Source organism: Pristiophorus japonicus, chromosome 16 (assembly GCF_044704955.1).
Source record: "Pristiophorus japonicus isolate sPriJap1 chromosome 16, sPriJap1.hap1, whole genome shotgun sequence".
Classification (NCBI taxonomy): domain Eukaryota; kingdom Metazoa; phylum Chordata; class Chondrichthyes; family Pristiophoridae; genus Pristiophorus; species Pristiophorus japonicus.
In genome coordinates, this window is record NC_091992.1 from 134,715,818 (window position 1) to 134,737,813 (window position 21,996).

General features: G+C 57.6%; 1 protein-coding gene across 2 annotated transcripts in view; it reads right to left on the reverse strand.

The window, feature by feature from the left end:
- Positions 1 to 21,996, reverse strand: part of ca10a (carbonic anhydrase Xa) — a 410,115-nt gene that overhangs the window by 16,525 nt on the left and 371,594 nt on the right. For both annotated transcript variants that reach the window (XM_070858252.1, XM_070858251.1), the window contains exons 5-7: positions 9,499 to 9,594; positions 8,642 to 8,714; positions 2,286 to 2,440 (exon numbers count right to left, since the gene is read on the reverse strand). In XM_070858252.1, the coding sequence (XP_070714353.1) occupies positions 2,286 to 2,440; positions 8,642 to 8,714; positions 9,499 to 9,594 (324 nt within the window). The remainder of the gene's footprint in view (positions 1 to 2,285; positions 2,441 to 8,641; positions 8,715 to 9,498; positions 9,595 to 21,996) is intronic.

Consider the following 21,996-nt stretch of genomic DNA (forward strand, 5'->3'; position numbering starts at 1 on the left):
TTTAGGAATGAGTACTTGATGGTCAGTCGTAACACTGTGTCCCAGATTTGACTGGCTTTTGTTCAAACGCTTGACGATGAGAAGTGATTATGATGTGGGGATATAAATAATCCACGCAGCCTGCTCTATTTAAAAACCCGCCTCCTATTTTACAGAACAATCCATGCGAGTCAATTCTGAAAATCACAAATAATGAAATGAAAGCTTGCTTCCTGCCAGCTCAAAATCGCAACGGGTTTATCCTTGAGAAAGGGTTCCAATTTCTGAGATTAAGTGATTGGGCAAACATCGTGAAAAGCAGAATTAAAATCTGAAATTTATCCCAGTCAGGTCAGTTGTTGCATAAAGCAACTTCATCGAAATGTTACCGGGGGATGTTTGTTGCAGTGAGCGAAAGCCAGGAGCAGGCCGTCGATTCTTGGCCCACAAATGGGCCTCCCTCGGCCTCTGGCTCTCGCCCGCGGGGGGGAAGGGGGGGGCGATAACTGGCCGCTCAGCACGTCGCGATGGGGCGCGGAGAGCACATCGACTCCCGCCATATTCCCCGTAACGCCTCGCGACTCGAACTCCTTCGCCCGGAGATCGTGACATAATCGCCGCGCGTATCGCCCGGCCCCGAACGTAGGCCCCACCCCCTGCAGCATCGCTGGGCAAAACCACCGGGAGCTGCAGGAGGCTGGGCCGAGGGGAGTGGGTTGGGGTGGGGTGGGGTGGGGGGGGGTGGGGGGCGGGGGTGGGCCCAGCTAGGTACAATACTTCAAAAGTGGGGCTTTTTAAGATTTGTGATTCCTCTTTGGCCGCGATCGGTCAGTCCGGCACTGTACTGGAGTGTATCGTCCAGTGCGATACTGAGGGAGCGCCGCACTGTCGGAGGACAGTGCTGAGGGAGTGCTGCACTGTCGGAGGGGCAGTACTGAGGGAGCGCCGCACTGTCGGAGGACAGTGCTGAGGGAGTGCTGCACTGTCGGAGGGGCAGTACTGAGGGAGCGCCGCACTGTCGGAGGGGCGGTACTGAGGGAGCGCCGCACTGTCGGAGGACAGTGCTGAGGGAGTGCCGCACTGTCGGAGGGGCAGTACTGAGGGAGTGCCGCACTGTCGGAGGGGCAGTACTGAGGGAGTGCCGCACTGTCGGAGGGGCAGTACTGAGGGAGCGCCGCACTGTCGGAGGGGCAGTACTGAGGGAGCGCCGCACTGTCGGAGGGGCAGTACTGAGGGAGCGCCGCACTGTCGGAGGGGCGGTACTGAGGGAGTGCCGCACTGTCGGAGGGGCAGTACTGAGGGAGCGCTGCACTGTCGGAGGTGCCGTATTTTGGATGAGATGTTAAACCAAGACCCTGTCTGCTCTCTCATGTGGGTGTAAAAGATCCCACGGCACTTGTAACGTATTTGTTTCATGGGCTCTTTGCTTAAGAATCCATAGCAACACATTGCTATTAAGAACTAGTTGGTTTATTAGCAAAGGTTTAACAATCACACGACACATTACCAGTTCATCCACCAGGCTCACAACCACCTGCCCCATCGTGGATCCCCCGAACCCAAGTGGCCGGGGTCTTGTGAACATCACGTGACTGGCTGAGCCCCTCCACAGCTCCACAGCACCATGTCGAAGAAGAGCAGGGGAGTTCTCCCCGGTGTCCTGGGCCAATATTTATCCCTCAATTAGCATCACTAAAACAGATTATCTGGTCATTATCACATTGCTGTGTGTGGGAGCTTGCTGTGCGCAAATTGTCTGCTGCGTTTCCCACATTACAACAGTGATTGCACTCCAAAAGTACTTCATTGGCTGTAAAGCGCTTTGGGACGTCCGGAGGTGGTGAAAGGCGCTATAGAAATGCAAGTCCTTCTTTGTTGGTCACATTTTAAATTCACATGAATGGAAAGTGTGATTCGGGTCAGCCAGCTGCATCTCCCCCACCCCCACCCCATCCGCCCCCCCCCCCCCCGCACCCTTATCTACCCTCCACCCTCCTCTCCTCCCCACCCCCCCCATCACCACCCTATCACCCCACCTCCCCCCGCCCCCCACCCTTCCCCCACCCACCCTCTCCCCCAGCCCTGCATCCCCCTTCTCCCTCTACCCCTCCCTTCCCCCACCCCCCTCTCCCCCGCCCCCTCGCCCTCCCTCTCCCTCTCCGCCCCCCACCCCCTCTCCCTCTCCCCCCACCCCCCCGTGTGATTGAGCACCTTCAGCAGAATATGTGAGGAAAGTTAATGGCGGGAAGTTAAATGTAAGAAAAACAAACTCGAGGAATATAACAGAGCGAATCGCCCAGATTTACCTGCATCCGTGTGATATAGATCGGTTTGTTCATTATAATCCACGTCACGGTTTCATGGCAGGGTGGAGTGGTCATCGAGCCCTCGTACGTGATGAAGCTGGGGGTCTCGGGATAGAGCCCTTCAATGTTCAGTCCCTGCAGTAAATACGCATCATCTGGAGAATAAACACAAACTGTCTGAGATTACCCAATGCCAGGGGTGCCAGCTGTGCTGGGGGTTTCAGCACCTCCCAAACCCCCGGCCTCTACCGCCTCGAGGGACGAGGGCAGCGGGCGCATGGGAACACCACCACCTCCACGTTCCCCTCCCAGTCACACACCGTCCTGACTGGGAAATATATCGGCCGTTCCTTCATCGTCGCTGGGTCACAATCCTGGAACTCCCTCCCTAACAGCACTGTGGGAGCACCTTCACCACACGGACTGCAGCGGTTCAAGAAGGCGGCTCACCACCACCTTCTCACGGGGCAATTAGGGACGGGCAATAAATGCCGGCCTTGCCAGTGACGCCCACATCCCAGGAACGGATAAAAAGAAGCATGACTTCCTGCCCCACCCCCACACTCCCGCCATTGGCCCATCCTCCCCCTGCGCTGCCTTCAAACAGCCAATCAGAAAGCAGACAGACTCTGTACCCGATTGGATGAATCTCAGTGGCCAGTCGAACAGACTTTTCGCCCCTCTCTAATCCCCAATAATTTTATCGCCAATCAATGAAAGAAAAGGAGGTATTGTTTCTGGTGTTGGTGGCAGCAGGGGTCCCGGCAGATTAATGCCCCATCCCCGGGGTTTGCTCGACATTCCTGCAGGCTTGGCAACCCAACTGGGAGCGGGGCAATGGGCTACACTTGACCTGTCAGCCGGGGCTCAGGGGGCAGCACTCTCGCCTCTGGGTCTGAAGGTCATTGGTTCAAATCCCACTCCAGAGACGTGAGAACAATATCTAGGCTGACGCTCCCAGTGCAGTACTGAGGGAGTGCCGCACTGTCGGAGGGGCAGTACTGAGGGAGTGCCGCACTGTCGGAGGGGCAGTACTGAGGGAGTGCCGCACTGTCCGAGGGGCAGTACTGAGGGAGCGCTGCACTGTCGGAGGGGCAGTACTGAGGGGGCGCCGCACTGTCGGAGGGGCAGCACTGAGGGAGTGCCGCACTGTCGGAGGGGCAGTACTGAGGGAGCGCCGCACTGTCGGAGGGGCAGTACTGAGGGAGCGCCGCACTGTCGGAGGGGCAGTACTGAGGGAGCCCCGCACTGTCGGAGGGGCAGTACTGAGGGAATGCCTCACTGTCGGAGGGGCAGTACTGAGGGAGCGCCGCACTGTCGGAGAGGCAGTACTGAGGGAGCGCCGCACTGTCGGAGGGGCAGTACTGAGGGAGCGCGGCACTGTCGGAGGGGCAGTACTGAGGGAGCGCCGCACTGTCGGAGGGGCAGTACTGAGAGAGTGCCGCACTGTCGGAGGCGCAGTACTGAGGGAGTGCCGCACTGTCGGAGGGGCAGTACTGAGGGAGTGCCGCACTGTCGGAGGGGCAGTACTGAGGGAGTGCCGCACTGTCGGAGGGGCAGTACTGAGGGAGCGCCGCACTGTTGGAGGGGCAGTACTGAGGGAGCCCCGCACTGTCGGAGGGGCAGTACTGAGGGAATGCCTCACTGTCGGAGGGGCAGTACTGAGGGAGCCGAGGTCCCGTCTGCTCACTCAGGTGGATGTAAAAGATCCCATGGCACTATTCGAAGAAGAGCAGGGGAGTTCTCTCCGGTGTCCTGGGGCCAATATTTATCACTAAAACAGATTGTCTGGTCATTATCACATTGCTGTGTGTGGGAGCTTGCTGTGCGCAAATTGGCTGCTGCGTTTCCCACATTACAACAGTGACTACACTCCAAAAGTACTTCATTGGCCGTAAAGCCCTTTGGAACGTCCGGTGGTTGTGAAAGGTGCTGTATAAATGCGAGTCTTTTTTGCGTACATACCTCCTACAGGTTCCTGCTCATGCCTGTTGCCGGGGAAGCACTTGGGAAGTTGGAGCGTCTGGACATCGGGCGGGAGAGCGGAGTTGGGCTCGCCATGATGCCTCCCCCCCGAGTTGAACAGCCCGGCTATGCTCGGCGGGTGGTGACCCGCTCGGGGCGTCTACGGGAGGGGAGAGCGACGGGAGGGGGAGGGGAGGGTGGACGAGAGGAGGGGGGGGGAGGGAGGGGAGGGGGAACGGAGGGGGCGGGAGTGGGAGGGGGACAGGGACGGGAGGGGGAAGGGAAGGGGCGGGGAGGGGGCCGAGAGGGGGATGGGATGGGGACCTCGCGGATCTCCCACCCTGAAAGGGCAGCGCCTTCAGCAGAGGAGCGGAGGAGGTTGAATGTAAAGATAATTGGAAGAATAACTTGTTGCAGGGAGAGGGCCCGGTGATGTTGAACCCTCAGGAATGTCCCTGGGGAGTGAGACAGTTCACGCAGCGGGGGGTCAGGCGATACCAATACAGTCGAAGTGCTGAGGGTTCTGATACTGAGTCTCTCGGTCCGGCCTGGTGAGCTTTCAATCGTAAACCTGCGGAATTCTCTGCCCCAGAGAGCTGTGGAGGCTGGGTCATTGAATATATTGAAGGCAGAGAGAGACAGATTTTTGAGCGATAAGGGAATAAAAGGTTATGGGGAGCGGGCGGGGAAGTGGAGCTGAGTCCATGATCAGATCAGCCATGATCGTATTGAATGGCGGAGCAGGCTCGAGGGGCCGAATGGCTGACTCCTGCTCCTATTTCTGATGTTTTTCTGACTGTGTGATTGTGGTTACACTTGGGCTCCTGCTGTGGACGTACGGCTCGCTGCCTGCCTGAACCTCTGTGTCGCCCCTGTAGCCGTGTTCTTCTCCCAGCTCCTGACCTTTCTCACGCTTTCCTTACACCCCCCGGCCCACCCCCGGCCACCCCCCCGCCCACCCAGCCCCTCCACCCCCAGCCCCTCCCCGCCCACCCAGCCCCCTCCCCCCAGTGAGCGGGACTCGGTGCGAGTTAGGACACGGGGCAGTGAGCACAGTGGGTGATGGGTGAGCGGGACTGGATGCAAGTTAGGACACGGGGCAGTAGGGTTTGGACGGGTTGTATGTATGGGGCAGCAGGATTTGGAAGGGTTGTATATACGGGGCAGTAGGGTTTGGAAGGGTTGTATATACGGGGCAGCAGGATTTGGAAGGGTTGTATATACAGGGCAGTAGGGTTTGGAAGGGTTGTATATATGGGGCAGTAGGGTTTGGAAGGGTTGTATATACGGGGCAGTAGGGTTTGGAAGGGTTGTATATATGGGGCAGCAGGATTTGGAAGGGTTGTATATTTGGGGCAGCAGGATTTGGAAGGGTTGTATATACGGGGCAGTAGGTTTTGGAAGGGTTGTATATACGGGGCAGTAGGTTTTGGAAGGGTTGTATATATGGGGCAGTAGGGTTTGGAAGGGTTGTATATACGGGGCAGTAGGGTTTGGAAGGGTTGTATATATGGGGCAGTAGGGTTTGGAAGGGTTGTATATATGGGGTAGTAGGGTTTGGAAGGGTTGTATATACGGGGCAGTAGGTTTTGGAAGGGTTGTATATATGGGGCAGTAGGGTTTGGAAGGGTTGTATATATGGGGCAGTAGGGTTTGGAAGGGTTGTATATTTGGGGCAGTAGGGTTTGGAAGGGTTGTATATACGGGGCAGCAGGATTTGGAAGGGTTGTATATACGCGGCAGTAGGGTTTGGAAGGGTTGTATATATGGGGCAGTAGGGTTTGGAAGGGTTGTATATATGGGGCAGTAGGGTTTGGAAGGGTTGTATATTTGGGGCAGTAGGGTTTGGACGGGTTGTATATACGGGGCAGCAGGATTTGGAAGGGTTGTATATACGGGGCAGTAGGGTTTGGAAGGGTTGTATATACGGGGCAGCAGGATTTGGAAGGGTTGTATATATGGGGCAGTAGGGTTTGGAAGGGTTGTATATATGGGGCAGTAGGGTTTGGAAGGGTTGTATATAAGGGGCAGTCGGGTTTGGATGAGCTGTATATATGGGGCAGTCGGGTTTGGAAGGGTTGTATATACGGGGCAGTCGGGTTTGGATGAGCTGTATATACGGGGCAGTAGGGTTTGGAAGGGTTGTATATACGGGGCAGTAGAGTTTGGAAGGGTTGTATATACGGGGCAGTAGGGTTTGGAAGGGTTGTATATACGGGGCAGTAGGGTTTGGAAGGGTTGTATATACGGGGCAGTCGGGTTTGGAAGGGTTGTATATACGGGGCAGTCGGGTTTGGAAGGGTTGTATATACGGGGCAGTCGGGTTTGGAAGGGTTGTATATATGGGGCAGTCGGGTTTGGAAGGGTTGTATATACGGGGCAGTAGGGTTTGGAAGGGTTGTATATACGGGGCAGTAGGGTTTGGAAGGGTTGTATATACGGGGCAGTCGGGTTTGGAAGGGTTGTATATACGGGGCAGTCGGGTTTGGAAGGGTTGTATATACGGGGCAGTCGGGTTTGGAAGGGTTGTATATACGGGGCAGTCGGGTTTGGAAGGGTTGTATATACGGGGCAGTAGGGTTTGGAAGGGTTGTATATACGGGGCAGTAGGGTTTGGAAGGGTTGTATATACGGGGGTTGGGAGCTGGGGGAACAGCCAGGGAACATTAACAATCTGTCGGGATTCTATGTTTATCAGTAGCTGAGTGTTGGAGAGCAGTGAGCTTCCCAACCCCAGTCTACAATTGTACAGGGGCAAGTCTGAGTGGAGTTACTGCCATCATCTGTCCCTTATTAACCCAGGCAACGGCTGACCTCCTGGGGCCCCGACACTACACTGCAATAAATAACTATTCCTACCCTGTCTGTCGGGCCTTCTCTGGAACTGTCTATTCCGCAAGCGGCCAGAGGCTGATCTGATGATTGGAGATTTTCTGCCTCAGTGCGTCTCAGAGATGTCTGAAGTACTGGCAGTCATTGAGAAATATTTCAGGAGCCGGGCTGAGTAAAAATCCTAGTTACCGTGGTAACAAACGCACATTGGGAATCACTGACACAAGAGTGTCAGACGCTGTGACAGGACCGGGATTTTTTATTTATCCGTTCCTGGGATGTGGGAGTCGCTGGCAAGGCCGGCATTTATTGCCCATCCCTAATTGCCCCTTGAGAAGGTGGTGGTGAGCCGCCTTCTTGAACCGCTGCAGTCCGTGTGGTGAAGGTGCTCCCACAGTGCTGTCCGGGAGGGAGTTCCAGGATTGTGACCCAGCGATGATGAAGGAACGGCCGATATATTTCCCAGTCGGGATGGTGTGTGACTGGGAGGGGAACGTGGAGGTGGTGGTGTTCCCATGCACCTGCTGTCCTTGTCCTTCTAGGTGGTAGAGGTCGCGGGTTTGGGAAGTGCTGCTGAAGAAGCCTTGGCGAGTTGCTGCAGTGCATCTTGTAGATGGTACACACTGCAGCCACGGTGCGCCGGTGGTGGAGGGAGTGAGTGTTGAAGGTGGGGGATGGGGTGCTGTAATGGTGTGTGGGTCTCTAACAGTATTGGGGCTGTTAGAGTGCAGAGACAGGCGATGTTACCGCGATGGAGATGATATGGCTCAGGGTCAAACAGGACGCAGAGGTTGGGAACAGTGTGGTTCAGCCTCAGACAGGGGCCAGGGAGAGGGATGGAGTCGGTGGCAAGGGAACGGAGTTCGTGGCGGGGAGCGGAGACAGTGGCTTCAGTCTTCCCAATATTTTTGCAGGAATTTTCTGCTCATCCAGATTGCACAGTCGGTCCATCCATCATCTATCTGTCTATTTATTTCAGGTCTAACCATATCCTCGAGCTGGTAGCCTGTGGATTGAGGCCGAGTCACAGAGTGAGCAGCATATCTTGAGTGCTATAAATAAGGAGAAGGAGGCCTGACAGAGGGTCCTTAGGCTCAGGGGGTTCCTGGGTTCAAGGGTCTCTGGGTTCAAGGGTCTCTGGGCTGACAGGGGTCTCTGGGCTAACAGGGGGTCGCTGGGCTCAGAGGGCTTCTGGGCTCAGGGGGTCTCTGGGTTCAAGGGGTCTCTGGGCTGACAGGGCTCCCTGGGTTCAAGGGTCTCTGGGTTCAAGGGTCTCTGGGCTGACAGGGGTCTCTGGCCTGACAAGGGATCTCTGGGCTCAGAGGGTCTCTGGGCTGACAGGGGGTCTCTGGGCTCAGAGGGTCTCTGGGCTCAAGGGTCTCTGGGCTCAGGGGGCCTCTGGGCCGACAGTGCACCCTGGATTCAAGGGTTTCTGGGCCGACAGGGGGACCCTGGCCTGCACTATGGGCCCCACTGGCCCAGCACTAAAGTATCTGACCTCGACATGGGACCACCGATGTACACTCGGTTGGTACCGCCCGGCGCGGTGGTCTACGTACTTTTGTAGGTGATCCTGGTGATGGTGTCCCTGTTCAACATTCGGTTTAAGAACGGGTTTGCCGTGTCCGACACCTGCAACACAGGAAACAAAGAGTCACACCACGGTTGATCTTTGACAGGGAGCCCCTTTCCTCAATGTCTCCCACACATGAGACACGTTCTCTAACTCTTGGTCGTTGCACAGGGAAAGCAGGGACACAGGGATCGCTGGACAAATGACCAGGGTCCACCTCGGCCACCTTCCAACATCCTGGTAGTCCCACCGTACAACGACAATGGAGCTGTTGACCAATCACAGCCATCAATCTCTATCCAACCATGGAGCTGTTGACCAATCACAGCCATCAATCTCGATCCAACCATGAAGCTGTTGACCAATCACAGCCATCAATCTCTATCCAACCATGGAGCTGTTGACCAATCACAGCCATCAATCTCTATCCAACCATGGAGCTGTTGACCAACCACAGCCATCAATCTCTATCCAACCATGGAGCTGTTGACCAATCACAGCCATCAATCTCTATCCAACCATGGAGCTGTTGACCAATCACAGCCATCAATCTCTATCCAACCATGGAGCTGTTGACCAATCACAGCCATCAATCTCTATCCAACCATGGAGCTATTGACCAATCACAACCATCAATCTCGATCAGTGAGCCGACACTGACCCAGACACGGTGAGGAAAACCCCAATGGGGGAGAGCTTTAGGAACCCGAGGTCCAAGGTCACTGCTTCCTCCTGAGCTCGCTGCACCCCCTCCTACGTCACAGCTCACATCACTCACATACTGCAGCACAAAATGTGATTGGCCAGTAAAGTCTGACCCAGTCAGTTAGTTCCATGACTGACCTTTATAAATATGGACACCACAACCAGACCGTTTGGACTCTTTGAGGCCTCTGTGACGTTGGAGTACAGCTCGTGATTGTAGTGTATCAACTGAACCTGCAACAAAGAGCACACAAGCTGCATTAATATCGTCCGATCATCTGCTAATCTGTCCACAATATCCATAGAGTTAGATTTCCCCAATTTTCTGCCCTTTTGTCCTGAAGGTGTTGCCTGGAGTGCGATTCAACCATCTCCGGGCGTCCATTGTGTGTGTGTCTGGACAGTGAGATCAGAAGGTTGTCTCACCCTGGAGGACAGGACAACCGCTCCTGATCATATCCAATAATCACGCAGCTTAAACATTCACTCCCTCCACCACCGGCGCCCCCTGGCTGCAGTGTGCACCATCTACAAGATGCACTGCAGCAACTCGCCAAGGCTTCTTCAGCAGCACCTCCCAAACCCACGACCTCTACCACCTAGAAGAACAAGGGCAGCAGGTGCATGGGAACAACACCACCTCCACGTTCCCCTCCCAGTCACACACCATCCCGACTTGGAAATATATCGGCCGTTCCTTCATCATCGCTGGGTCACAATCCTGGAACTCCCTCCCTAACAGCACTGTGGGAGCACCTTCACCACACGGACTGCAGCGGTTCAAGAAGGCGGCTCACCACCACCTTCTCAAGGGGCAATTAGGGATGGGCAATAAATGCCGGCCTGGCCAGCGACGCCCACATCCCTCGCAGAGAGCAGCCGAGGGGAGGAGCTGGCTGGCTCGGATTTTCCGTGGCGTCCCTAGCCCGGGACTGCTGAGCACATTGTCGGCCCCGACAGCCAGCCCAGGTTCACCCGTGGGGGTTGGAACCCACGCCCTACCTCCCTCTGTGCCTCAGTGCCACACTGACTGAAACACTCGCGAATCATCCCGAGACTCTGGTGGCCAAAGTGCACCTCGTTATAGCCCTGTCAGTGCCTCCGGGGGCATTACTATCTCCTGAGAAATTGCCCCGGGGGTTTGGGGTGGCACTGTCCCAGCACCGGCTCGCCCCATGGTTATCGCCCCCCCCGGGCCGGCGCTCAACCAGCGATAACACCATCGCCGTGCACACTGGCCCCTCCCCACCCGACCCCTCACCGTCCCGCGCCGACCTCTCTCCGCCCCCCGCTGACCCCCCACCGCCCCCGGCCCCTCACTGCCCCCCCGACCCCTCTCCACCCTGACCCCTCGCCCCCACCATGACCCCTCACCCCCCGCCCCGACCCCTCACTGCCCCACCCTGACCCCTTACTGCATCGCCCCGCGCTGACCCCTCACCCCCCACCCCGACCCCTCACCCTCCACCCCGACCCCTCACTGCCCCACCCTGACCCCTTACTGCATCGCCCCGCGCTGACCCCTCACCCCCCACCCCGACCCCTCACCCTCCGCCCCGACCCCTCACTGCCCCACCCTGACCCCTTACTGCATCGCCCCGCGCTGACCCCTCACCCCCCACCCCGACCCCTCACCCTCCGCCCCGACCCCTCACTGCCCCACCCTGACCCCTTACTGCATCGCCCCGCGCTGACCCCTCACCCCCCACCCCGACCCCTCACCCTCCGCCCCGACCCCTCACTGCCCCACCCTGACCCCTCGCCCCCCACCACGACCCCTCACCCTCCGCCCCGACTCCTCACTGCCCCACCCTGACCCCTTACTGCATCGCCCCGCGCTGACCCCTCACCCCCCACCCCGACCCCTCACCCTCCGCCCCGACCCCTCACTGCCCCACCCTGACCCCTCGCCCCCCACCACGACCCCTCACCCTCCGCCCCGACTCCTCACTGCCCCACCCTGACTCCTCGCCCCCCCCACCACGACCCCTCACTGCCCCACCCTGACCCCTTACTGCATCGCCCCGCGCTGACCCCTGACCCCCTGCCCCAACCCCTCACCGCCCCTCGGTGATGACATGGTGTGGGTCTGGAACTCACTGAGGGCAGAAACCCTCACCACATTTAAACAGTACTTGGATGTGCACCTGAAGTGCCGTAACCTACTGGGCTACGGACCGAGAGCGGGTAAGTGGGATTAGGCTGGGTAGCTCTTGGTCGGCCGGTACGGACACGATGGGCCGAATGGCCTATTTGGTGCCGTAACTGTCTCTGATTGTAAGAGTGAGACCCTGCTCCCCTGCCCTTTCCCCAGACAGCCTCACATTATCACCCTTGCTCAGTTTCCCCGTGCAATGCCTCCTCAGCCACAATCCCACATTCATTCCGAGACCCACTCCACCTCAACGCGCTGTCGCTATCGAGCTGCTCAGAGGGGCACGAGACCCAAACTCAAAAGGCCAAAGGTCTTCCCACAGTCCTTGTATTCTGATATAAACATGGCTTGTGTCTCGCGGCAGCACCCCGCCATTCCTCCCACTAACAGCACGTCCCACTGGGACTCTCGACCTTTCAAAAGTGGGACACTCGCTGATCCATTTCATTTTTTGATAAACTAACAGAACCAACAAAGAGCAGCAAAAATGTCAAAACCCAGCGATGAAAACCCTCTTCGCAGCTTTGACAGTGAGCCGAGAGCTGGCAGACCTTCACAAACGCCTATTGTGTTGGATTTCTTTGTAAAGGTCTCCTAAAAATTTAATGAGACTGTTGGGTAAAGAGCAGTGAGTGACCGATGCCTCGTTAGTCAGCAGGCTGCCACGGCGTGAACTTTGAGGAGCGGAATGAAGAGTGTCCAGCTGACATTTGCAGATGCTCGGGAAGGGTTTTTCTGCGCTTACAGACAGGGTGAAGTCACCAGTGAGGCTGAGGCTTCGCTGTGAGAGGGGGAGGAGGTGTTGGGGGAAGGTGTGAATCGCCAGGGATCCTGCACTGAACGCACACCCTTCAACAACACAACCACAAACCCCAAACAGGCTCGGCTCACCCAACAGAGCGTTTCACAAAAATCACCAGATAAATGTGCCTGAGCTGTCCGTGCCTGTGCGTCCAGAGAAAGAGCCCACACTCACCCCATCACCCCATCACCCCATCACCCCATCCCTGGGGATTGTGACCCAACCCCCCACCCCATCCCATCCCCGGGGCAACGCTGGCTTTACACGCACTGGATTGTACTCCCCAGGGAGGTGAACACAGAGGAATATTGGGGGGGGGGGGTAAATCGGGGAGGGGGAGGGGGTATATCGGCGGGGGGTGGGGAGGGTTATATCAGGGGAGGGGTAAATTGGGTCAGTTTCCCCAGGGCGGGTTTGGTTAGCGACGTCGGCATGGGGCGGTGAGGGGTCGGGGGGTGAGTGGTCGGGTTGGTGGGGGGTCGAGGCGGTGAGGGGTCGGGGGGATGAGGGGTCGGGAGGTGAGGGGTCAGGGCGGTGGGGGGTCAGGGCGGTGGGGGGTCGGGGCGGTGAGGGGTCAGGGGTAAGGGGTCGGGGGTGTGAGGGGTTGGTGAGAGGTCGGGGCAGTGAGGGGTCGGGGCGGTGAGGCGTCAGGGGGTGAGGGGTCGGGGCGGTGAGGAGTCGGGGGGTGAGGGGTCGGGGCGGTGGAGGGTCGGGGCGGTGAGGGGTCGGGGGGTGAGGGGTCGGGGGGGTGAGGGGTCGGGGCGGTGGAGGGTCGGGGCGGTGAGGGGTCGGGGGGTGAGGGGTCGGAGCGGTGAGGGGTCGGGGCGGTGAGGGGTCGAGGGTGAGAGGTCGGTGGGGTGAGGGGTCGATGAGGGGTCGGGGCGGTGAGGGGTCGGGGCGGTGAGGGATCGGGGGGTGAGGGGTCGGGTGGTGAGGGGTTGGGGGTGAGGGGTTGGGGGGTGAGGGGTCGGGGCGGTGAGGGGTCGGTGGGTAAGGGGTCGGTGAGGGGTCGGGACGGTGAGGGGTCGGGGGGGTGAGGGGTCGGGGGGTGAGGGGTCTGGGCGGTGGGGGGTCGGGGCGGTGGGGAGGTCGGGGCAGTGAGGGGTCAGGGGGTGAGGGGTCGGGGGTGTGAGGGGTCGGTGAGGGGTCGGGGCGGTGAGGGGTCGGGGCAGTGAGGGGTCGCTGAGGGGTCGGGGCGTTGAGGGGTCGGGGGGTGAGGGGTCGGGGGGGGGGTGAGGGGTCGGGGCGGTGAGGGGTCGGGGGGTGAGGGGTCGGGGCGGTGAGGGGTCGGGGGGTGAGTGGGCGGAGAGGGGTCGGGGCGGTGGGAGGTCGTGGCGGTGAGGGGTCGGGGTTGAGGGGTCGGGGCGGTGAGGGGTCGGGGTGGTGAGGGGTCGGGGGATGAGGGGTCGGAGGGGTGAGAGGTCGGAGCGGTGGGGGAGTCGGGGCGGTGGGGGGTCCGGGGGTGAGGTGTCGGGGGGGAGGGGTCGGTGAGGGGTCGGGTCGGTGAGGGGTCGGGGGGTGAGGGGTCGGGGTGGTGAGGGGTCGTGGCGGTGAGGGGTTGGGGGGTGAGGGGTCGGGGTGGTGGGGGGTCGGGGCGGTGAGGGGTCGGGGGTGAGGGGTCGGGAGGGTGAGGGGTCGGTGAGGGGTCGGGGCAGTGAGGGGTCGGGGGGTGAGGGGTCGGGGCGGTGGGGGGTCGGGGCGGTGAGGGGTCGGGGGGGTGAGGGGTCGGGGCGGTGAGGGGTCGGGGCGGTGAGGCGTCAGGGGGTGAGGGGTCGGGGCGGTGAGGAGTCGGGGTGTGAGGGGTCGGGAGGGTGAGGGGTCGGGGCGGTGGAGGGTCGGGGCGGTGAGGGGTCGGGGGGTGAGGGGTCGGAGCGGTGAGGGGTCGGGGCGGTGAGGGGTCGGGGGTGAGAGGTCGGTGGGGTGAGGGGTCAGGGCGATGGGGGGTCGGGGCGGTGAGGGGTCGGGGGGTGAGGGGTCTGGGGGGTGAGGGGTCGATGAGGGGTCGGGGCGGTGAGGGGTCGGGGCGGTGAGGGGTCGGGGGGTGAGGGGTCGGGGCGGTGAGGGGTCGGGGCGGTGAGGGGTCGGGGGTGAGGGGTCGGGGTGGTGAGGGGTCGTGGCGGTGAGGGGTCGGGGGGTGAGGGGTCGGGCTGGTGGGGGGTCGGGGCGGTGGGGACGTCGGGGCGGTGAGGGGTCGGGGGGTGAGGGGTCGGGGGTGTGAGGGGTCAGGGCAGTGAGGGGTCGCTGAGGGGTCGGGGCGGTGAGGGGTCGGGGGGGTGAGGGGTCGGGGCGGTGAGGGATCGGGGGGTGAGGGGGCGGGGAGGGGTCGGGGCGGTGGGGGGTCGGGGCGGTGAGGGGTCGGGGGTGAGGGGTCGGGGTGGTGAGGGGTCGGGGCGGTGAGGGGTCGGGGGGTGACGGGTCGGAGGGGTGAGAGGTCGGGGCGGTGGGGGGGTCGGGGCGGTGGGGGGTCGGGGTGGTGAGGGGTCGGAGGGTGAGGTGTCGGGGGGGAGGGGTCGGTGAGGGGTCGGGGCGGTGAGGGGTCGGGGGTGAGGGGTCGGTGTGGTGAGGGGTCGTGGCGGTGAGGGGTCGGGGGTGAGGGGTCGGGAGGGTGAGGGGTCGGTGAGGGGTCGGGGCGGTGAGGGGTCGGGCGGTGAGGGGTCGGGGCGGTGGGGGGTCGGGAGGTGAGGGGTCGGGAGGTGAGGGGTCGGGGTGGTGAGGGGTCGGGGGGGGTGAGGGGTCGGGGCGGTGGGGGGTCGGGGCGGTGGGGGGTCGGGGCGGTGAGGGGTCGGTGGTGAGGGGTCGGTGAGGTGAGGGGTCAGGTCGGTGAGGGGTCGGGGAGGTGAGGGGTCGGGGCGGTGAGGGGTCGGGGCGGTGAGGGGTCGGGGGTGAGGGCTCGTGGCGGTGAGGGGTCGGGGCGGTGCGGGGTTGGGGGGTGAGGGGTCGGGGGGTGAGGGGTCGGGGGTGAGGGGTCAGTGAGGGGTTGGGGGTGAGGGGTCGGGGATGAGGGGTCGGTGAGGTGAGGGGTCAGGTCGGTGAGGGGTCGGGGAGGTGAGGAGTCGGGGGGTGAGGGGTCGGGGCGGGGTGATAACTGTGGGGTGCGGCACTGCCGGGGCAGCACCTCCCAAACCTCTGGGGCAATTTCCCGGGAGCGGGTCAGTGCCATCCCCTCCCTGGGCTCCCCAGGGGCACCAATGGGACTATAAGCAGCAGTTTGTGCCCCGTAGCTTTGCGTCGTGTCCCACTGTGCTGCTTGCGATGGGACATTGTGCACTGCCCTATCTCACACCCTGCACGATCCCAGGACCCTTTGTCCCAGGACTCAATTGCCGACTCGCCTCGCAGAAACATGTCTGATAACTCACTCCTCTCAGGCTGGGAACAGCCTGATTGTTATTTGACAAACACATCTGATTTAGTGATTGCGAAGCAGCTCGGACATTACAGAATGGAAATACATGCCAGCAGTCCGCGACTCGCTCCGTCAGTGCTTCACTGACAGTGTTACAGGGACAGGAGTGTCACAGCAAACTGGCAGGGGTGGGATCACTGAGCCCGACAGAGCGAGGAGCTAACTGAGTGTGTGCCGTGGATGGACAGGATCTGCGAGTGCTCCTGTTTAACAATGCTGTGTTGACTGTTGTTACTTTGGCTCCTGCGCAGTTGTTAGCCTCAGTAATGTTTCCCGCCACTTCCTCTGACAACATCAGTAATAGTCACTGTCCGGGATAAAACCCGCACACGATCAGCACAAGCACGCACCCTCACTGCACCAGCGCACTCTGCAATCTCCCCCAGCCTTACAAACCCCCTCTTCAATCCCAATCACAGCTTGCATTTCTACATGATGTCTCAATGTGCTTTACAGCCAATGAAGTACTTTTGGAGTGTAGTCACTGTTGTAATGTAGGAAATATAGCAGCCTTATCAACAAGAGCAGGCGTCGACGACGAGGTCCAACACTGCCTCCAGTGCGCCAGTGCAGCCTTCGGTCGCCTGAGGAAGAGAGTGTTTGAAGACCAGGCCCTCAAATCCACCACCAAGCTCATGGTCTACAGGGCTGTAATGATACCCGCCCTCCTGTATGGCTCAGAGACATGGACCATGTACAGTAGACACCTCAAGTCGCTGGAGAAATACCACCAACGCTGTCTCCACAAGATCCTACAAATCCCCTGGGAGGACAGACGCACCAACGTCAGTGTCCTCGACCAGGCCCAACATCCCCAGCATCGAAGCACTGACCACACTTGATCAGCTCCGCTGGGCAGGGCCACATTGTCCGCATGCCCCAGACACGAGACTCCCAAAGCAAGCGCTCTACTCGGAACTCCTTCACGGCCAACGAGCCAAAGGTGGGCAGAGGAAACGTTACAAGGGACACCCTCAAAGCCTCCCTGATAAAGTGCAACATCCCCACCGACACCTGGGAGTCCCCGGCCAAAGACCAGTCCGCCCTAAGTGCAGGAAGTGAATTGGAGAGGGTGCTATGCATTTCGAGTCTCGTCGCCGAGAGCATGCAGAAACCAAGCGCAGGCAGCGGAAGGAGTGTGCGGCAAACCAGTCCCACCCTCCCTTTCCTCAACCTCTGCCTGTCCCACCTGTGACAGAGTCTGTAATTCCGTATTGGACTGTTCAGCCGCCCAAGGACTCATTTTAAGTGTGGAAGCAAGTCTTCCTCGATTCTGAGGGACTGCCTGTGATGATGATAGCAGCCAATTTGCGCACAGCAAGCTCCCACAAACAGCAATGTGATAATGACCAGATATTCTGTTTTTAGTGATGTTAATTGAGGGATAAATATTGGATACCAGGGAGAACTCCCCCTGCTCTTCTTCGAAATAGTGTCATGGGATCTTTTACGCCCACCACAGTCGGGGCCCCGGTTTAACGTGTCACCTGAAAGATGGTCCCTCCGACAGTGCGGCGCTCCCTCAGTACTGCCCCTCCGACAGTGCGGCACTCCCTCAGTACTGCCCCTCCGACAGTGCGGCACTCCCTCAGTACTGCCCCTCCCACAGTGCGCCGCTCCTTCAGTACTGCCCCTCCCACAGTGCGGCACTGCCTCAGTACTGCCCCTCCGACAGTGCGGCACTCCCTCAGTACTGCCGCTCCGACAGTGCGGCACTCCCTCAGTACTGCCGCTCCGACAGTGCGGCACTCCCTCAGTACTGCCCCTCCGACAGTGCGGCACTCCCTCAGTACTGCCCCTCCAACAGTGCGGCGCTCTCTCAGTACTGCCGCTCCGACAGTGCAGCACTCCCTCAGTACTGCCGCTCCGACAGTGCGGCACTCCCTCAGTACTGCCCCTCCGACAGTGCAGCACTCCCTCAGTACTGCCCCTCCGACAGTGCAGCGCTCCCTCAGTACTGCCGCTCCGACAGTGCGGCGCTCCCTCAGTACTGCACTGGGAGTGTCAGTCTAGATTATATGCTCGAGTCCCTGGAGTGGGACTTTAACCCACAACCTTCTGACTCAGAGGCGAGGGTGCTGCCCACTGAGCCACGGCTGACACTGACTGGGGGTCGCGAACCCCTTGGGATCTGCGTGGGTCAGCACCTGTAGCGGGGGAGCATTGAATCGAAGGGCCCCGCTGCCCCTTTGAGGCAGCGTTACAAGCCTGGCAGGGGCAGGCCGACTTTACAACAGGAACCGGTAACTATGCCAACCATCACCGATCTCAACAACCCTGACAGGACCCCGATACGGACTATTAACATAATTAATGGTAATTTATTCAGAGGCAATCTTTTTGTTTAAATTCTTCTTTTAACTGTCCCGTAACCATCGGATAATAAATGCTGCTTGTATTAACGGAACTACTAGCTGGGTAATTTAAACCTGCTGACACAGCCAGCATGTCAAAAGCAAAACGAAGAAGTATGGGAGTTTATACTGGCGAATATCAATAATGTAGAATAAGCCATTATCCGAGTTGGCTGGGTTAATTAATCCATATATTTACTTGTCACCCACAGTGCCTTTCTCCGACAGGAAGAGTAGAGGCAGTTGATATCCTGGCTCTGTAAATGACTACAGGCCGATCCAGGGCACCGATTCTCACCCTGTGTCTCGCTTCCGTCGCAAACATCCGCGTTCTACAACAACAACTTGCATTTATACAGCGCCTAGGACGTCCCAAGGCGTTTGACAGGAGTATTATCACACAAAGTTTGACACCAAACCGCATAATTATACCTGGGAGAACTCCCCTAACGTCTCCTATTGCAGCTCTGTGTCCAATCATGTTTGCTAATCGCCCCCTGTGAAACGCCTTGTGTTAAAGGCGCTATATAATTAAGAAAGGGAAGATAGATTATGAAAGTAAACGAGCATAAAATATAAAAACCGATAGCAAGAGTTTCTATCGGTATATAAAAAGGAAAAGAGCGGCTAAAGTAAATGTTGGTCCCTTGGAGGACGAGACCAGGGAATTAGTAATGGGGAACATGGAGATGGCAGAAACTCTGAACAAATATTTTGTATCAGTCTTTACGGTAGAGGACACCAACAATATTCCAACAGTGGATAGTCTAGGGCTATGGGGGGGAGGAACTTAACACAATCACAATGACTAAGGAGGTGGTACTCAGTAAGATAATGGGACTAAAGGCAGATAAATTCCCTGGACCTGATGGCTTGCATCCTAGGGTCTCGAGAAGTAGCGGCAGGGATTGTGGATGCATTGGTTGTAATTTACCAAAATTCCCTGGATTCTGGGGAGGTCCCAGCGGATTGGAAAACTGCAAATGTAACGCCCCTATTTAAAAAGGAGGCAGACAAAAAGCAGGAAACTATAGACCAGTTAGCCTAACATCTGTGGTTGGGAAAATGTTGGAGTCCATTATTAAAGAAGCAGTAGCAGGACATTTGGAAAAGCAAAATTCGATCAGGCAGAGTCAGCATGGATTTACGAAGGGGAAGTCATGTTTGACAAATTTGCTGGAGTTCTTTGAGGATGTAACGAACAGGGTGGATAAAGGGGAACCAGTGGATGTGGTGTATTTGGACTTCCAGAAGGCATTTGACAATGTGCCACATAAAAGGTTACTGCACAAGATAAAAGTTCACGGGGTTGGGGTAATATATTAGCATGGATAGAGGATTGGCTAACTAACAGAAAACAGAGAGTCGGGATAAATGGTTCATTCTCGGGTTGGTAACCAGTAACTAGTGGAGTGCCGCAGGGATCAGTGCTGGGACCCCAACTATTTACAATGTATACTAACGACTTGGCAGAAGGGACTGAGTGTAACGTGGCCAAGTTTGCTGACGATACAAAGATGAGAGGAAAAGCAATGTGTGAGGAAGACACACAAAATCTGCAAAAGAACAGAGACAGGCTAAGTGAGTGGGCAAAAATTTGGCAGATTGAGTATAATGTTGGAAAGTGTGAGGTTATGCACTTTGGAAGAAAAAAAAATCAAAGAGCAAGTTATTATTTAAATGGAGAAAGATTGCAAAGTGCCGCAGTACAGTGGGACCTGGGGGTACTTGTGCATGAAACACAAAAGGATAGTATGCAGGTACAGCAGGTGATCAGGAAGGCCAATGGTATCTTGGCCTTTATTGCAAAGGGGATGGAGTATAAAAGCAGGGAAGTCTTGCTACAGTTATACAGGGTATTGGTGAGGTCACACCTGGAATACTACGTGCAGTTTTGGTTTCCATATTTACGAAAGGATATACTTGCTTTGGAGGCAGTTCAGAGAAGGGGTTCACCAGGTTGATTCCAGGGATGAGGAAGTTGACTTATGAGGAAAGGTTGAGTAGATTGAGCCTCTACTCATTGGAATTCAGAAGAATGAGACGTGATCTTATCGAAACATATAAGATTATGAGGGTGCTTGACAAGGTGGGTGCAGAGAGGATGTTTCCACTGATGGGGGGAGACTAGAACTAGAGGGCATGATCTTAGAATAAGGGGCCGCCCATTTAAAACCGAGATGAGGAGAACTTACTTCTCTCAGAGGGTTGTAAATCTGTGGAATTCGCTGCCTCAGAGAGCTGTGGAAGCTGGGATACTGAATAAATTTAAGACAGAAATAGACAGTTTCCTAAATGATAAGGGGTTATGGGGAGCGGACGGGGAAGTGGAGCTGAGTCCAGGATCAGATCAGCCATGATCTTATTCAATGACGGAGCAGGCTCGAGGGGCCACGTGGCCTACTCCTGTTCCTATTTCTTATGTTCTTATAAATACAAGTTGTTGTTGTTGAGATATTGGGGCAGGTGACCAAAAGTTTGGTCAAAGAGTTGGTTTAAGGAGCCTCTTAAAGGAGGAGAGAGAGGCGGAGAGGTTTAGGGAGGGAATTCCAGAGCTTGGGGCCCATGCAGCTGAAGGCACGGCCACCGATGGTGGAGCGATGGAAACTGAGGATGCTCAAGAGGTCAGAATTTGAGGAGTACAGAGATCTTGGGGGGTTGTAGGGCTGGTGGAGGTTAGAGAGATCTCAGAGGGTTGTGGGGCTGGAGGAGGTTAGAGAGATCTCGGGGGTTGTGGGGCTGGAGGAGGTTAGAGAGATCTCAGAGGGTTGTGGGGCTGGAGGAGGTTAGAGAGATCTCGGGGGTTGTGGGGCTGGAGGAGGTTAGAGAGATCTCGGGGGGTTGTAGGGCTGGAGGAGATTACAGAGATCTTGGAGGGTTGTGGGGCTGGAGGAGGTTAGAGAGATCTCGGGGGGTTGTAGGGCTGGAGGAGGTTAGAAAGATCTCAGAGGGTTGTGGGGCTGGAGGAGATTACAGAGATCTCGGAGGGTTGTGGGGCTGGAGGAGATTACAGAGATCTTGGAGGGTTGTGGGGCTGGAGGAGATTACAGAGATCTCGGGGGGTTGTAGGGCTGGTGGAGGTTAGAGAGATCTCAGAGGGTTGTGGGGCTGGAGGAGGTTAGAGAGATCTCGGGGGTTGTGGGGCTGAAGGAGGTTAGAGAGATCTCGGGGGGTTGTAGGGCTGGAGGAGGTTAGAGAGATCTCGGGGGTTGTGGGGCTGGAGGAGATTACAGAGATCTCGGGGGGTTGTGGGGCTGGAGGAGGTTAGAGAGATCTCAGCGGGTTGTAGGGCTGGAGGAGGTTAGAGAGATCTCGGGGGGGTGTAGGGCTGGAGGAGGTTAGAGAGATCTCGGGGGGTTGTAGGGCTGGAGGAGGTTAGAAAGATCTCAGAGGGTTGTGGGACTGGAGGAGATTACAGAGATCTCGGAGGGTTGTAGGGCTGGAGGAGATTACAGAGATAGGGAGGTGAATGTGGCCTACTCGCAGTTCAAGAAGGTGGCTCACCACCACCTTCTCACGGGCCATGAGGGGTAGGCAATAAATGCCGGCCTTGCCAGCGACGCCTGCATCCCCGAATCCACAGTTAAATAAAAAAGCCTCTCCCTTATTCCAGAGACCTTGCTACATGAGAGTGTTTGGGTCACTTCCAACAGGTGGAGGGCTTTCTAATTCATGTATCGAGTTGGCGAGGGAGGAAATTCCCTCCCTATTAGCCGTCCCTTATAACCAGAGCAAATCTTCCCTCTTGGCATCAAATCCTGCATTGGGAGACGGCCCCTTGCTGTGAAATTGCACACCACAGTTTGAATAATTAAAATAGATGAATTCAATTTAATATTAGAGTTGGAATAACTGGATTTAATGATTCTCTGTTATACAGAGTGGTCTTGTTTGTTTTTCTTAACTCTGAGACACTAAT